At 53.1% G+C, this 17,300-nt stretch overlaps 4 protein-coding genes and 1 non-coding gene across 5 annotated transcripts; 2 read left to right on the top strand and 3 right to left on the bottom strand.

Annotated features, from left to right (window-relative positions):
* Positions 1-1,552: 1,552 nt before the first annotated feature.
* Positions 1,553-1,639, bottom strand: BDZ83DRAFT_t51. Its single transcript has one exon. It is a non-coding gene; the product is annotated as a tRNA-Glu (tRNA).
* A 593-nt stretch (positions 1,640-2,232) lies between these two features.
* Positions 2,233-4,323, bottom strand: BDZ83DRAFT_568397 (homogentisate 1,2-dioxygenase; the record flags this gene model as incomplete). Its single annotated transcript, XM_060504065.1, has 11 exons — positions 2,233-2,351; positions 2,415-2,486; positions 2,547-2,618; positions 2,680-2,800; positions 2,863-3,046; positions 3,119-3,197; positions 3,259-3,390; positions 3,447-3,532; positions 3,587-3,870; positions 3,967-4,147; positions 4,199-4,323. The coding sequence occupies 11 exons, from the start codon at positions 4,321-4,323 to the stop codon at positions 2,233-2,235; spliced, it is 1,455 nt and encodes a 484-aa protein (XP_060369599.1).
* A 2,897-nt stretch (positions 4,324-7,220) lies between these two features.
* On the top strand, positions 7,221-9,286 carry BDZ83DRAFT_647830 (uncharacterized protein; the record flags this gene model as incomplete). The annotated part of the gene is given in 6 exon segments (XM_060510117.1): positions 7,221-7,324; position 8,002; positions 8,319-8,385; positions 8,761-8,809; positions 8,998-9,178; positions 9,197-9,286. The coding sequence occupies 6 exon segments, from the start codon at positions 7,221-7,223 to the stop codon at positions 9,284-9,286; spliced, it is 492 nt and encodes a 163-aa protein (XP_060369598.1).
* A 1,355-nt stretch (positions 9,287-10,641) lies between these two features.
* On the top strand, positions 10,642-11,448 carry BDZ83DRAFT_568360 (riboflavin biosynthesis protein RibD domain-containing protein; the record flags this gene model as incomplete). Its single annotated transcript, XM_060504059.1, has 1 exon — positions 10,642-11,448. The coding sequence occupies one exon, from the start codon at positions 10,642-10,644 to the stop codon at positions 11,446-11,448; it is 807 nt and encodes a 268-aa protein (XP_060369597.1).
* A 379-nt stretch (positions 11,449-11,827) lies between these two features.
* Positions 11,828-13,500, bottom strand: BDZ83DRAFT_716335 (NCS1 nucleoside transporter; the record flags this gene model as incomplete). The annotated part of the gene is made up of 4 exons (XM_060511846.1): positions 11,828-12,524; positions 12,573-12,974; positions 13,036-13,203; positions 13,265-13,500. The coding sequence occupies 4 exons, from the start codon at positions 13,498-13,500 to the stop codon at positions 11,828-11,830; spliced, it is 1,503 nt and encodes a 500-aa protein (XP_060369596.1).
* Between the last annotated feature and the right edge of the window lie 3,800 nt (positions 13,501-17,300).

The following is a 17,300-nucleotide window of genomic DNA, read 5'->3' as shown; positions in this document are numbered from 1 at the left end:
CCCAATCAGCGACACCACCGGCGCAGTAGTGTGTACCTTAACCAAGCTGCGAGGTCATCAAGTGCTATGTTTGGAGCAGACCCGCCCTGCCGGCTCCGGCCTGCTCGGGTCACTGGGCCACTGGCGAACGCAGCAATGTCACCAAACTAGATGCCTAAAAAGGCAGGAAGGGATTAGGTCGGCGCAGCGGTGCTCCGCCGACGAAGGAGAAGAAGACCCCACTGGTACCACTGACGCTTCCGATATTTTCGGCCCCGGCACCGAGGTTGTGTGAAGCATCCGGGCCGCCTTCGATTCCCTTATCTCCGATCTTCCGTCCGTCCCGGCAATCGTGTCAGAGGTGCCGGCAACAATACTCTCTTCGTGATGAAATCTGTGTGTGACGAGGCCATGGAAATAATTACCCTCGTATCCTCCACAGACTTGGTATGCTTTCAGTGTACCCGGGAAAGTTAAGTTGGAGGGAGGAGCGCCTAGTTCCGCCACCGTCCTTGACTTATGGGGAAACGTAATGGATTCCAGCAACGTGAGCAGTCCAAGTTGATCACGTCATGAAAAGCGCCAGATTTGAATCAGGCCTGCAGAGTGCCATGTTTACCAAACGAGATAACGCTGTCGGATAAAGATCCAAGTCGATAGGCCTAGCGATGAAGCCCTCGGCTGTGTAGAGCAAGCAATCCGTCGAGAAAGGTACCGAACGAAAGAAAAGTTACCCAGCTTGATTACTGTGGACTTTACGCCAGGATGGTCATACTCTGATTTGATCTGGCGGTAGGCTTGTTATATTGACCAGCTCACATCCAGCATCGAAGTCTCCCCTCGTGCCACCCAGTTAATATGGCTTAACTTGCCATATAGGTTCGCATCACTCAGTGAGCGTTGTTCGCGTCCGTATATCTCGATGCCCCCTCGGACAACCGACAAAAGTCCTGTAAGCGATCGTTCAATAGCCCTCCGCACATTTACTCTCAGGTCCCCCAACATTACTTCAACTTTTGACTTGATAACGCATGCAAGGTATTGAATGTAACCTGGAACAAGGAAACGAGAGGCAAGCCACGCATATGCAGGAGAGAACGCCAGCGGAATCTTGAGGATTCAGAAAGGAAGAAAGGAAGAACAGGATAGAGCATAATCTTCCACTTCCTGTATTCCTCATTAGTACGTGGTAAAGCTATCATGAGGGACCGACTCCAGGGTCGGTGGAAGTTTGACTTGGCCAGACCACGGCTCCAGGTTGATGTCATAGAAGAATGAAGATATAGCCTGAGTATTTACAACACCAACACAGCCAAGGCATAGATTAGTGTCTTAAATGTGTAATGAGTTCCCTAGTAAGGTACTTTAGATATGCGCCCGCCATAGAAACAAACACAGGAAAGGGACATGCAGTACTCGCTGCTTGTAAGTCAAGAGGGCCGGTTATACATAACACTGTGGTCAATGGAGGCAAAAGATCAATAGCACAAACATAATCTTCACCAAAAATCAAGTGCCCAATCAATTATTCGAGCAAAACAGATTAAAAAACATTCAACCAAAATGTCAAAAGTTCCGAAACCGAGAATCGAACTCGGGGCTATGCCTAACCTCGCAAGTTAATGAGAGGGCATCATGTTGGCCACTACACCATATCGGATGTTGCTGACAATGACAATGAAATGGTCAACTAAGTAGCGTCTCTCATCACGCAGCCGGAATTTCACCGGTACGGAGTACACCACACCACAACACCCACTGCATGTTTTTCTCACGTTCACGATATCCGATTAATATCGAAAATCTTGATGTCTTCCGAAACCGGAACTTCTAGCTTTGTTTTCCAGGTCTTATTTTAGAATATCATCCTACCCAGTGTTCCTCATCATGGTGGCAACACGACCAAAGCTCTTGTCCCCGAAACGTCCTACCTCACTAACACGCCTCCGCTCGTGTCACCGCCGCCTGGGTAGGAAACCACAGAAGAAAAAAAATCAGGGAAATCCCTTCCGACAAAAACTCCCTCACTCACAACTGAATTGTTGACCATGTATCCACAACTGTCGAAAACCTTACAGAAATCGCTGGCAAATGTTGTTATTGATATGCATCGCTTCGCTATTTCGGATCAAATGGAGAAGAGACGATGTGTTGGAAGACCAAAGGCACGCAAGGCTTAGGAGGTGGGAAATCAAGAAACCCGCTTTCAGTAGGTAGTGATGATGGATGGATCAACGTCGCTTCGTTTCGCTTTCAATGGCTCAGGGTGGCCCCGAGGGTCGGCAGTCCTCGTTTTCGCAAGTCGCTGTTTACTTCTTCGGCGTGGTCGAGAAAGTGTCCTTGCATCGAGTCCCAAAGAGATGCCGGCGGTACTATCAACGCTCGTTAGGCCATGTCCCTCTTCGTTCTCTCCAAATCGGAACCCTCTTCCTTACCTTCCAGCACTCCGCTCCTTTCCAACGCATATTGCGTCACCGCGCAGTGGGTGCTAATTTGGAACATAAAACCTGCACAAGAATGTCAGCCGCGGTGCAATTGGTGTCAATGCTTCCCCTCGCTATCCTTACCGAGAAAGCCTTCTCCCAAGCGTTGAGCCTTCAGCTCATTGGTAGTCGCTTGCACAAACGCCTCATGGGTTTCTGTAGCCCCTTATTAGTATCTGGCTTCCTGTCTGAGGATCGGAACCTCTTGTATTCGTACCTCCATGCGGCATGAAGCTCGACTGAAAACTCAGGCCGCCAGCTTCCAGGTTGCGACTGGTGCCCTTGTAACCGCCATACACGATTCCCACAACCTCCGTCGACATATTTCGATGATAATACTACATCCCATTAGCCACGACATTTGCAACACCCCGGGGAAAAAAAAAGAAACACAACGTACGGGAGGTCGAAAGGTATTCGTCGCCGAAGACCACTTTGGCGTGAAGAACATGACATCTGTTGCGGGTATACCGGGCATCTTGGACTTCGCCGTCAAGACAGTGTACAAACTGGGGTCGGCTTGGTCCTTGTCCACGAAAGCGGCGTTGACAAACTTCTCGGCGGCATATTTGAAAGGCACATAGCTGTCAGACGATGTGAGCACCTGAATGGAGTAAAATGGGGGGAGAGGGTCTTGGAGCGGGCGTTTCTCTTACTTGCCGTCCCATGCGACCACGTCAAAGGGCGTGTGGTTTTGTTTGCAGGACCACAACTTTCCAGCCAGTTTATACACGACTTAACACGCCGCGTCAGTCAGTGTGGTCACGTCTTGGCAAAACTGATAGGGCAGACTTACTCTCCCACTCCGACGTATCCATGTCAAAGGAAGCGACGGGGAACTCGAAATCGCGAGGTAAAGCCATCCCGTTGCTTCCGAGCGGCCCCAGTTCTGGCAGCTCGTACCGGCTCCCGAATATCTCTTGGATGTCTAAGCCCATCAGTTGGATGTCTCCTCATGCATATGAATATCGTCAAATGACTCACAACCCCGGGCCGGACCATCCGGCAACCCGACCTTGAAGCGGATGCCACTCTGGATCACTGCCAACTCGCCAGGCCGAACCATCATTCTAGAAAGATCGTCAACAGATTTTCGTCACCGACTGGAACCGGTGACTGCCCACCTCCCGAATTCTGTCTGAATGTCCAGCCTGCCAGTCTGAGGCACGAAAAGCATGTCGCCATCATTGCTGCAGAATGCGCGCTTCTTCATTGAAGAATTTGCAGCGTACACGTGTACAGCCAAGCCATCCTTGGTCGTCGAGTCGCCATTTCCAACTATCGTCTTGAGCCCCTGGACGAAGTCGATAGCCGGCCCATCCGTCTTTGGCAGCGAAAATGCTCTCCAACAGAGTCCTCCGGGAACAAACTCGATATTCTCATTCCCAGATGTGAATCTTGACTCAATCTTGATGGCAAAAAAATTGTCAGGGGTGGGCCCAGTTTGAAGGTGGTTGCGTTATGGGTAGAGGGAAGGGGGTCTAAGGAATGAGAAATGACTTACATCTGGGTTTCGTGGCTTCTTTGAGATATCTCCGTGAGCCACAGATGGGAAGATCCGGTAGAACCAGGCATTTTGGATGTCGGTTCGAGAGGCAACGAAAGTAGAACCGTTGAGCTGCTCAGAATAAAGGTTGTACTTGACTCTTTGCGGTACATTGCATGATCGAGGTAGAGTCCCAGGACTTATTGGTGAACTCAGACTCTTGATCAAGAATTGGGAAGTGCCAACTTACATGGCTTCAGAAGAGAACCTATTCCCAAATCCAACTTGGTAGATATACGGATCCTCTGGAGAGGAGTCTGTAGTGAAAGCGTGTTGGGCAGAGGCGCTCATTGTCAGTACGGGGTCTGAGGCCATAGGATACCTCTCAGAGTTGGGGATGATGGCTCCCATGGTTAGTTGGTGTGTAAAGGAAGGCGAGAACAGAAGCGAATCTAGACGTTAATGGCTTCTCAAGGAGGTTTGGTGAGTGTTGTGAATTGCAACGGCCGTGTTGTCACAGACGGAAGTAGACGGGCATCACGAGTGATAAATGCCATGTTCCACAAACGACATTTGTGGCGTCCCCAACCGGTCACTATTGACGGACACAACTAACTTTGGCTCGAGAGCAAGCCCTTGCATCCGATGACACTAAAAGAGATCAATCGGACCAGCGTTCGGTCGCGCAGAGCGCAATCATAGACAGGTCTATTTCATGGAAGTTTCGGTACCAGCAGTACTTACAGTCGGTACGTATTCCCAAGTGGCCGGGCGAGGGAACGTCCCGCCCATTGCCTGCCGGCATGCGGGAGCACAAGAACTGGGTTCCTGGGCATCTGGTGTGCCTCGTCTCCCCCTCCCTTCTGCCCCCCACCATGAACACCGATTTGCTGCAACTCAAACTGAACAAACCCCTCCGGGTATTGGCCAGATCTCAGGATGTCACCAGAAGAGCGAAACACTAGTGCAATGCCTTCTGAGAATGGGTCGATGTAAGCTTTGGCCATCATTCGCCTTTGCGCTACAGGGCGGCCTTGGTTGGAAATATCAGGTTAAAGCAGGCCCGATTTCTCGCACAACGGTCGAGTTGATGACCGCAATTTGGTCCGGGCTGGCTAATTCCCATTTCCCGTCTGGGGCACCCGCCGTTCTGCAAGATCAGTCGGTCGATATCCGAGCCAGGATCCCGTGTTAGATTTCCAACACATCTCTGCCTCTGAAGACGTGAGATGTCTTGAAATCGCGGACGAAAGGGCCATCTACGGCCATGCCCGGCACCTACGGATTGGACCTTCACTCCCGTATGTTCCGGAGGTTTTGCTCGTGACCCGGTGTGGCGGAGAGGGGGCAGGGCAGACGCAAGATTCCATGGCGAGCCGCGAATGGGGCAACGTACTTGAAAAGTATCCGTACTCCGTACTGAAAACCTGAATGTACGGATATAGAATGAAGGAGTTGAAAGCGCCCGGTTGACAGGTGCCATATCCCTGACAAAAGCAAGGCCACGACTGGACTCTATGTGGCGCGCAAAGATAAACCATCCACTCGCGGCCGGCAATCGCTAGCCCCAGATGGTAGTTAGATTGGGATTCGGCAGTGAGTGATCGTCGGATCTTTGCGCACTGTATCCGCTACACGAATAGGCCTAGGCCAACATCGTATGGTACAGTAGTCGTGGAACTACCTATTGCGCTTTCACCGTCGCCGGCGGCTCCAAGCAGAGTGAGGCACGGAATAAGCCCGTCAGCTTCTTCGGACTGATACTTGGCCGAGCTTCCGAAGCATGCCTTTTCAGGTATTATATTCGGATGTGGACGAGTTGTCTTGGTACCAAAAGTGCGTTGCATACGTGGGGAGCTTGATGCAAGGGCCATCCAACCCTCACAGTCCACGGATAGGTAGTCTGTGACGACGGAATACCCAAGGGCAATGTCCATATGCGCTAGGCACGCTCTTAAGAGAGGCCCCTGCCGATCGCCTATGGCACAAGCCGCTGTCAGGCTGGCCTAGGCCTAGGCCTAGAGGCTCGTTTGGCGTTGAGTCCCTCACTCCCTGTACCTGCCCCCCCTATTTGACTTCATATCGGTCGCTTCAATTGTAGTTTTTTGTCTGTTTGTAGTAAAGCTCGCTTTCTCGTATTCTGTGTTGTCATCAGTTTGCGTTGTTAGCACTGAGCAAGTTTCTCCTGGAAGGCGCCGAGCTATCTAAGTGCGCCCGCTGCAACGATGTGATCGATCACCGATAACCCTTGGACGACCCTGTTGCCCTTTTTGATTTTTTGGTGCTTTGGGCGTGAGGTCCGACTTGGTAACAGAACGCAAAGCAAGACATCCTGCAATAATGGCGTGACTTCTCGGGTGAGCTCATCTTGTGATGGAGGGTTCGTCCACGGCCCGTTCGACGACATGGGCAATAATCGAGCGTGATCGAAGATTGCCTGGGCAAGTAAACTTTCCCAGGATATCTGCCTCAGAAACTAATACCGCTGTGAAGGCTCCCCGCATCCGAAGAAAGTAGGTATGAAAGGAGTCTGGTGGCGTGTGAGGCAGTGATTCTTGTAACGTGGTTCTGTGCACAAGAGGGTGCTTAAAAGGCCCAGTTCGGAGCGCCTAGGCACTTTTCGGGAACCGGGATGTTGCCCCAAGCGACAGAGGCAGGTGGGATGAAATAGGTACTCCAAGTCGTAGACGGAGTTACGACCGAGCCAATGGAGACAAACGAGATGAGCGGGATGATGGGATGGAAGGAGAAAGTATTGCAGTCCGTCTGGTGATGTGTGTGACGAAGGGGGAAGCTAAGGCGGTCGAGGTTAAGGTCGAGAGTCTAACAGGCAAAGCGATGGTTGCTAACCTTGTGGCCTAAACAGTCGCCAAACTCCATGCGGCGTAGTCGCGTAAAGTGGCTTCGGGAGACTCCAGACTTCCCTCGCGTGTGTTGCGTTGCAACCGCCCGAGAGGACCTCCAACTCCGGCCGATACTAGGTTGTACAACAGGCAGATGCAGCTGGCGGAGGGTGCGTAGGGTAGTGTAGTGTCTCGGTCGTCAACCGTGAGTGTAACTACAACTGCGATTGCAACTACCAGTGCAACTACCAGTGCAACTACATGCTGCATGCTGAAGCCCACTTGCCCACTTGATGCCATGTGATAGGTGGTTGACTTCAGGATAACCTCCACAAGCTGGGTATTGGAGGAAGCGAGTATCCCGTAACGATGCGAAGCGCAAGGGCAGCCGGGGAGTTCCAGGGAAACGTCCGGCCCAAGTGGCCCGAAATGGCGTGTCGGCGGCTGCAGGTGATGGCCTGGGTGTTGCGAGCTCTGCCCGAGTTGGGAGTATCCGGCAGCAGACCAAACCAGAAAGTCGGAAAGGCTAAAAAGTGAGGCATCTCGACTTACATGGCTGGATGCCAAAGCAAGTAGGGATAATCCGGAGTATCGTCAGCGAAGAGAGTCCAGAGCCCCGGAGGCTACGCAGGCAGGCGCACAGAGATGTAGAGATGCCCTGTCAGTCTAGGGGCGGAATTTTGGCGAATCTTGATTTTGTAAAAGCCTATGCTGTTATGAGAGACCCATGACCTTGGACCATGACGCCTTTTCTTGGCACGGCGGTTGCGAAGAGAGAAAACAGAGGGTTCGGAGCCGTGGTCAGTGCTCGATGGTGCCGTGTATGCGGAATTGCCTGCCCGCAACTTGCAGACTGCAAGTCGACCTCGCATGCCCCCCCTCCCCCCACTGTAACGCCGAAGTTTAGAGTTCATGGTCGGGAGGGGCAGCCCTGGGCGGTGTAAGCGGAGGGGAGGCCGGGCTAGGGATGGGATTGAGGCCATGGGAAAGGCAAAGACGACTTCAGCCGCCCACCCGCCATATCGGAGGGGGTGATGGACGACACCTGTGGCGGAAAAGGCCCGCCTCGGAAACCGTTGTCTAGCGTACTTATTGATGGTTTTCTCGTCATAGCTTCGTAATTCCGTACGACTCGAGGGGGAAATGAGGTGGTGGTAATATCCGTAGATGAGAGATATGTTGGGGGACTAGAGGCTAGGCGCCTGTCTAGTGTAAGTGAGTGGTCCTTCTTTTCCTTTTCTCTTTCTCTCTTTCTCCTTCACTTTCTGGCTCTTGGTCATTCAGTTCCGTGGGTGTATTCGTATGTACAAGTATGGATAGATACCCGCCGTGCCGGCAGAGTGGGTGGTGTGCTGGTTGCAAGTTGGGTCCAAGGACACGTTGCGCGCGCGCGCCGTCACAGCCTCACGACCATGTGCGTGTTGTTTCCAAGGCTTGGATGATTGAAGTCTCCATGGGCTTGGCGGATCAGACCTGACTCTGCCTTGCGGTGGCCCTGTCGAGCTGGAGACTGAAATTTTGTTGTAGTATAAGGTATATGTTCCATACGGTGTAGGAGTACCTGTGTCTGGATCGTCCCAATACTGTGCAACTTGTAAGTCAGGGTCCCAAAGAGGCGGGGCTAACAAGGCAAGGTAGGGTAGGGTACCGTGTAAGTACGAAGGACGCAGCACCTTAGTGAGGAATCATGGACTCCAAGTTGGTCGGTGGTCCTTGAAGAGGATCCATTCCAAGTGTCCACCTCCCGAGGAAAACGCACGTTGTAGTGGGGCTGTCGGCTATTCTGAGGTCCACCAGATTGGATACCGATGGGCGATGAGCGATGAGGGATGCGCGACTTGCGATTTGGTGACCTGGAAGGGCAAGGAACGAAAAGACGTTGGCACCTCACGTTGCACATTGGGGCGCGTTGCGGCTTGGGCTTTTGGGCTTTGGGGGTGAGGCGGCAAACGACCACCTTACTGTGTAGTACTCCGTATCGTGTCAAGGGGTTTGAGGTATTGCCGTGTTAAGGTCGGGTAAGTTGAGTGTTGGGTGTTGTTGGCCTGGGGCGCAACGTTGGAGATTGGAGAATTCGGAGAAAGAGAGGTTGTGTCTGTGTCGTCGCCAGGGCAGGCAGGTGCAAGATCCAATCATCCATCGTGACTGCCTCCCGTCTTTTGCACACACACAAACACACACACACACACACACACACACACTCCAGGGCAGCACTCCACCACCAGCACTTGCATCTTGCCCTTCCACTATTTCCCATGTCATCCAGCCCACCTCATCTTCAACCCGCACCCGCTTCACGAATCACCCAGGCCCAAGTCAACACCAACCCACATTATCAAAACTTCAGCTCCTGGTCCTTCACCTGCGTTGGATCTGCATTTGCACCTGTACTTGCACTTGCATAGTGGCACCGCATCTGCATCCTGCAATTGGCATTGGCAATTGGCACAGAAGTGGCTCTGGCCCTCACCAACATTGCACTTGCAGCTGAGTGATTGATTACCTGAGTTCCTCCCTTGTCTTCCCACCTTCCCATCAACTTCACGCAACTTCGCCCGCGCCCTCCGCTGCATGTCCCACACGAATAGCACTTGCATCGTCCAGCCCAAGTCCATCCCGTCTGGTTTTTTTTCTTCTCCCCTCTACCACGGAAATCACAACCAGACCAGTCATCCACCCACCCACTTCATCCTCTGACACAGAAACTGCTAGCTCACCTGAGTCAACTCATAAATCTCTTTCCGACGACGTGTTACTTGCACTGGTCGAAACAGACTCATCAACATCTCGCCTAAAACATTCTCCTGGCGTCTCGGCCTTTCTCTGTCATCCAGCTTGTTCGTGTCGTTGACAATCGATACCACATCGCGCCTGTGGTAGCCCTTGACTCAACCTGAGTGGTGGCAGTAGCAAGGACCATCTCTGCGGACAACTCTCCGCCGCACCTAGTCTGTAGGGAAACGAAAGCCTTCGAATCAGATCACCAGGGCATCCACATCTTGCCGATCTCTCCTCAAGAGTCCAAAAGCACAAAACATCTCAAATCCTGTTTGGTTCGCCTCAGGACGGTACGAATACAGCCATAATTGTGTCGGATACTCGCACTTGGTCACGGTACATCGACACGACTGTTGCCATCTCAGGCTCTCAGCCCCCCCCCCCCCGGCAACTCTTGTCATCAACCGCGCGTCCGCTCTCCTCTACCATAGCATCCTTGGCCATCACCTCACTCAAGGTTTACCAAGGTGACAATCATTGTCCCGAGACGACAACGACGTCGATTGCCTCTTGCGGTCCTGCGACTGCTGACTTCAACAACGGGCCTAGCCGTCCAAGTTGCTTGGAATTTCTCCCGGCAGGCATCTGTAACCTTTTATCGTCCCAATAGTTGTAATACGTGCCCTTTTAGGGTTAGGCTTTGTCACTCAAGCCTTCTGGAGGCCATTGGGTTTCGGGTTCTTGCTCAACTTCATCCCGACTACTTCCAGCCATCAGTCAACTGACTGGTGGGCCTGCTTCGCCGACCATCTACCTTAGTCAATCAGCCAACATCGCCGCTGTGCAAAGATCCTACTTTTCGACAAGGACAGCATAGCCAGCGATACTGCTTCTTAGACCGCCCTTTCGATAGGCAGCCTACCTTGATCGCCGTTGGCACTCTGAACAGGGACAACAGTCTAGGCTTTGAGACGACTAGGGGGCACCTGGCCAGTACTGCGATAGCCATAGCATCACCTCGTGCGCTACGCAGGGAGTTGTTACTTGCGTAAACCCGTATCCGTACGTGCAGCCCTCTTGGTTCCCGGAGTAATTCGCCCTTCTGCCCACGGAAAAGGCCACTTCAACGACAATGGCGGAAACTCTGCAGATCCCGGGCCCAGACGTGGCCTGGTTGGCTCCTCGTCTACCGTCAGAATCGGCCATCCAGTCAGCGAGATCCCAGGGCCGTCCTTTTGTGACTCTGACCTTTGCAACATCACTGGATTCTTCCCTTTCCCTCGCCCCTGGTGTGCGTACGCGCCTTTCGGGTTCCGAGTCCAAGGCTATGACACACCATCTTCGTCGTCACCATGCCGCCATTCTCGTTGGCGTTGGGACTGTCCTCGCCGATGACCCAGGCTTGAATTGCCGCATCGACGGTGCAAATCTCGACGCCCAGCCACGCCCCATTGTCCTGGATCCTCGTGGCCGATGGGACTTCACCGACCACAACAAAGTTTTCGAAGTCGCCCGCGCCAACAACGGCTTGGCACCATTTGTGTTAGTTGGCCCGTCTGCCGTCAATCCGGAACGAAAGGCAATTCTGGAAGCCCATGGCGGTAAATTCGTCATCCTCGAATCTCGGAAGACCGAACCGCGATTTGATTGGCCTTCGATCCTCTCTGCTCTTCACGCCGAAGGTCTGGAAAGCGTCATGATCGAAGGCGGCGGGCAGGTGATCAACTCGCTCCTTGACCCTGCCTGCCACCGCCTCGTTGATAGAGTCATCGTAACTATTGCGCCTACTTGGCTTGGACGCGGCGGTGTTGTGGTATCTCCCGACCGAGTCCAGAATACTGAGGGCATGCCTGTGCCAGCCGCTAGGCTCACAGATGTTGCTTGGCACCAGTTTGGTGAAGACATAGTTCTCTCCGGTCAACCAAGTCTAGACGCCTAGGTAATTATTCCCCTTTCGACTGAGTAGCACGGCCAATGGAAGTGGCCATCAGCTCACACTAGCCAGGCTCCGGATCAAATATGGTGATGCAAGCGGCATACCTCAGAGGCCGACATGGAGGACTATAACTGGCCGATCACCATTGAATGGTCAAGCAAGAAGCCGCCGCCGCGACGCACCCGCCGTATTGCCTAAGAAACTGTGCCATTGTTGGTTAACTGTCGAAACTGCCCTATCCCGTCAGGACCCTGCAGATATCAACATGCCCCTGCTTTCCCCCCACCAGGGTGCTTAACGAAAAATACGGTCTATCATACCTCGCTTGCCTGGGTATATCCCCCTTTCCTTCTTTGCTCTGCCGCTCGAACACCTAGTCGTCCTAGACGTGTCCTCGCTTCCTGATTTCCAGCCATCTCAAGGGTGCATAGAAAATTGCCGTCAGGACTAACGCGGACTCGAAGCCAATATCTCCAGTCACTCTCGCGATCGGACCCGTGTACCAGGCTTGGTCCATCCCTGGTATGACGAGCCCGAAGCTTAGCAGGCTCGCTGCAAGGGCAGCGAGTCCGGAAGGCAATAGCTGGGCAACGTTCCACGCTGCAGGGTCGTACGAGCTGTAGTTCATTCGACGGAACAACACCAGTTCTTCAATAATGACGGCGTCGAAGCAGCCGGCCCAGTAACCGATCAACCCCAAGAAGTTCTCGAGAGAATCGGCCCACGATTCAGCAGCGCGAATTGCCATGGGAATCATGATTCCAAGCGCAACGACGACAAAGACAATGCGAGGGACCTTTGTAAAGACCGGGAGCATCTGCTGCATACAGAGAGCAACGGAGTACATGGACGTCGCGATGTTGCCGATCACACTCAATGCGAGGATAACCAGTACGAATTTGCCAAAGCCGCCAGCAGGAGCCAACATAGCTGCCATTACGCCGCCAATTCCATACGTGTCCCATCCCGACTTCCATTCGGGGACATTGTTGAGAGCACCTCCAATCGCCGCTCCCAAGATAAGCAGCGGGACCGAGGGTGTCAAGATCCCGAGGTATATGTAGGAAAATATCCTGAACCTGAAAATTGTCAGCAGTGTGACTAACCTGGAAATAGGCATTACTCACTTGGTTGTCTTGTTGGGGTTGTGGTAGGCAGTGAAGTCCGATGCAGTACCGCCAAAGGTTATGAAGTAACCGGCCATCAGACCTCCATAGTTGAGTATCTGAGCTGCTGTTGGAGGGGACGTCTCGGCCTGTTTCCACAGGTGTTTCCCACCGCAACCTACGGCTATGACAATTGCAACGAGGTTCGGAAGCCATTGCCAGCGTTCCCACATATGGAGCGCGCGGTACCCAATGAACGAAGCTGCAAAGCTTACAAGGCAGGCGATGACAATGCCGATCTTCACATCAATGTGTCCCGGGTTAACGGCTGCGAGAGTTTGACCGCCAACAATCGAAGACGAGAGAGAGAATCCGGTCACAGTCGCGGCGTTGAGAAGGAGAGGAATGCCCACGAGATAGTATCTAAACCATCCGAACCGTCAGTTTGCGCATCAAGTCGTTCCTCGCAGAGATATCGACTTACCCAAACGAATACCTAGCTTGGACAAGCTGCCTGAGTCCGGTATGGGAGCCAGCGATACCCATGAATGCCGGAGGCACACAGGTCAACAAGGCAAAGAAAATGATGACCAGCGAGGCATCCCTCAGACTCAGTCCGAGCTGAGCTGTGGCTAAGGCGCCGGTTGGGATCCTATCGCCGGTGTCAGCAAAACAAAAGTCTCCAGCCTCCTCGGAGTTGTTGAAGCACTTACGGCAATAAGCAGAGCAGACTTGTGAAGAAAACGGTGAAGAGATTGCTGTAGTTGGTGTTGGTCCGCTCATTGAGAGGCACTGGTTGGATCCCGTTTTCCTCCACGCCAGCATCTAGCAGCCGCTGATACCATTTCGGATTTCTTTTCGTCTCCGTCCGGTCTTGATCGCCATCTTGGACGGTCAGCAAATGGGTAATGCCGCCATGACCCTTTGAGACAGGAGGCTGACTCTCCATATCGTACGTGTCAGCCTGTTCCTTCAGCGTGATCGAGGTTCGGGATGACATGGTAGCGATTCTTGGATGCGGGATTAAGGGGACGTATGGGCGGCTGTCACCTGCACTGGTCCTTTTGCGGTATCCCTAGCGAAGTGAGCACCAAATTTGGACTTTTGCGGAAGCTGGCCAACCACTCCTGGAAGATACGCCTAGAAGCACGCAGCCTTGGAAACCGATTGGGGAGCAGGTCGAGATTGGACGGCCTGAACCGACCGAGGGCACTTTGTCGAAGCGGGGGAACTCCCGAAAATCCGACTTTTTGGTTCTTGGAGAATAAACCGTTTTTCTCCACGAGCTTCCGGTTCTCGGTGGATGAAGAAGAAAGCCTCTGTCGTCTCGGAAAATAAAAAGGCAGGACCGACGCCGCAGTCAGAGTAGTGAATGCCCCCTCGCAACAGACACGTAGAGGGAAGGAGGTCGGGAGGCTCTTGCCGCAATGTTGGAAAGAGTCTGTATATTCGGTGTATTCGGCCCGGACTGAATCGGACCCAGGCGGCCGTGCCTGTTTCCACGGGTATTGTAATGGAGTTCGATTGACGACTATAAGCAAAGCAGGACCATGTGGACGACAACCATCCGAAAAGACTTGTTGCAGGAGTCGAAGAGTACAGTTGACGCAAATGAGACGACGACGAACGGACAGACATTGGCCCATGGATTTGTCTCCTTGTCTCGGGGGCGATGCACAGTTTGTGCAATATGGAAGGGAGTACGGAGTACAGCAAGCAGCAGCAACAACAGCGTCAGCGGCTCTGGCAGGCGATGATGGCCCAGATTGGCGACAATATTTAACGTTGGGATTACGAGTCGCCCGTATGCAAGCTCTCGCCCTCCGAAACGGCTCGAGTCATCGTTATACTTACGAACGGTCGAAGGTCGTTCCTTGATATGACGATCCCAACCCCCCGCAGCACCAGCACCAGCAGCAGCTACAGTTCGAAAGCACCGTTTCGCTCCAAAGGTTAAAGGAAGCGGACGGAAGAGTCAACCGGGACAAGGGGGGTGCGGCATGGGGGGAAGATGGGAGCGAGCATGGATGAGGGGTGGAGTTGCAGAGAACGAGCGAGGGTTGTGAAGGGAACTGGACTGCAACTCACAGCGGATTGTTCCCAAGAGCCAAGACAACGGGTATCATTACTCCACGAGCTGCTATATTTTCATTTCCACAACCACACAAATTTTATTTGCAATCCATTCTTCTCTCAAGGCTTCTTTCGGGGTTTCCACGCCAGTCTTACCACCGCCACGGTACCCATCCTGAGTTAATCCCAAGTGGGGGTTGCTTCGTCAAGCGCGAAACAGATGGGGAAAGAAAGCAGCTTTTTTAGTGAGGGGCAACTTGCAAGAGTGTGTCAAAACGTCACTGTGGGAGTCTGGCTGGTGCCGCAAGGATTTTTGGGGAAGTGCCCGAAGGGGGAAGGATGAAAGGGCTGAAGCCCAAAGTCCAAGTGCAAAGGGGACGACGGACGGGGAGCGAACAAGCAAAAAGGAAGCAAAAAAAAAAGGGCCAAGCTCTGCATTGGGTTTTGCTTGCGTGGGAATTATGATTGAGTTGCTTTGTAAAGCACCTCACAGAATCCCCGTCACCTCCTGCCCCCCCCCGTCCACTCCATTCCTCATCTACCTGGTCCAAGCTGCCTTACCTCGTCCTCACATTCAAAGACCTTGCCAGCTTGCCTACCTACCCTTAGGTAACTTGAGCTGCCTTAGCTGCCCAAGGTGGTGGTGACCTGACTCTGCAACTCAAGGCTCCCTTCTCAAGCTCCTCCTCAGATGATCTCACATGAGGTGTGTGTTGGAGTCATCGAACAATCCAATGCAAGCCTCGTCAATTTGGGGTATGGGGTAGCCTACCTATATCGAGGAAAGGAAAGCAAGGCACTACCTACTTAATTACCCACAGACAGCCTCTCTCAAGTTCACGACGAAAGAAGGGTAATTAGGTTCCCGCCTATGTTAGTGTCAGCCTGGCGGTCGATCAACAAGTCCGCAAACGCCGCCGCTCTTCACTTGTTAGGGCTCTTTTTTCCCTAGTGCCTGACCTTCAGCCCATCTCATCCCACCGCCGCCGCTGCTTTGGGGGAAACAGCGTAGAGTTCGCACCATCAAACGCACCGTCAAACGCACCACGGCACATTGGCACATTCCTAACTGCCTGACCGTAGCCCCAAGTCGTCGGGTTCCTTCGTCCGGACTTGGCGGCATTCTGGAATTCTTCTCCCGCCGGTTTTGGCCGTGCTGTTGCAATGGAGCCTGATCGGTGTCTCCTTCCTTGTACTCTCCCACGCTCCCGTCGCTCACTCACTTATTCGTTATCGCTTGGAAATCCGCTTGTCGGACTGTCTCAAGGTCTGGCCGCACGTGCCTGCAACGCCCGACGGCACTTCTTATCATCTCGACGGACTGCCCGGGCCAAGCAAAGCTGCCTATAGAGGTGTAGCATTCACCAAAACTCTGACAGCTCAAGACCCTGTCACCTAGTACACCTCCCTCGGGACGAGATGCACTTGTCGGGTTGACCAGCCTCTAGTCCTTGCAGCCTAGGACTCGGCTCGAGCGGACGGCTTCGGTGACCGTCAGGCCAAGCCCAGTAAAAGAAATTTCCGTCTTTTGCGGTCAGGTATCATTAGTCGCGCTGCTTCGCGCATCAAGTGATTGAGAAGTCTGCGACGGCGTGCTGAGCTTGTACGGCTATGACTTACTCCGGGCCGTCACGATGACCATTACGCAGAAGTCGCGTCTTCACTATCCTTGGCCGACGTCAAATGTGTACAAGCAAGCTATCAGCTGCATCTGCGTCCCGTTTAGGCAAAGGAAACGAACCCCGAGTTCCCGTAATGGAGGGCGGATGGTCAATAGCGTCGCGCCTGGACTTCAGCCCCCAAGGGAGGATCGGGGGGCTTGATCCCAGTCCATCGCGTGGCTCATGACTTGCGATGATTCCTTCAATACGGCGGATTTGGCGTAATTCCAGATCTAAGTCGTTCCATCGCGGCTGGCGATCCAGATCTTTCCATGCAGAAAGAGCCTTTCCTTCCCGCTCTTTTCCACTTCCGCGAGTCGTGACCCTGTCGATAGGGCATCTCGAAAACCCTCACAATAGTATCGCAGCAGCCAGTGCTGAGTGGTAGCTTCATGCGGTGCGAGCCTGAAAGTTTGGTGCGTTTCGACTATTGAGACACTGCTAGCACAGGACATTGTGTAGTCTGCCCGCTGTCTGCCACGTTTTCGACGCGGACATCGGGTCATTGACTGACTGCGTGATGCCTCGTGGAATTTCTCCTTCCTACCGTCACAAAGATTCTAGTCGGTGCCACGTTTTTCTCCCTGCCGTCAGGGTTTGGATGGAGGGTGACATGGCTTATGCAGTGGTTTGACACGGGACGAATAACGTCGCTCAAAACGCTTGTGTACATGACTCTCCAAGCGCTCGTTATCCTCTTCACCGTAACGTCGAGTGACGGTTCGCACAAGATGAAAACTCATCTCCGTCATGCGTTCTCATGGAGAAGTTGGATACGTCGAGTTGGGGCCAAGAGATATTTCTTTCTTGGTGGTGGGCAAAGCTCCAATCAGACTCGTCTCGAGGCGGATCCGGACCCTCGTTGAGAGGAGCCCTGACGCAGGCTTGATATGACTGCAGCCCGTCCTTCTGAAGTTGATAAGATCGACAAAGGAAGATGGCAAAACCCCCTACGTCTAGGAGAAGTTCCGGATGACAAAATCCCATTTTTCAGAATCCTGTTCAGAAATGGTGT

Source organism: Colletotrichum acutatum (assembly GCF_030867785.1).
Source record: "Colletotrichum acutatum strain CBS 112980 chromosome Unknown BDZ83scaffold_11, whole genome shotgun sequence".
Taxonomy (NCBI): Eukaryota; Fungi; Ascomycota; class Sordariomycetes; order Glomerellales; family Glomerellaceae; genus Colletotrichum; species Colletotrichum acutatum.
This window is presented reverse-complemented; position numbering and strand designations above follow the sequence as displayed.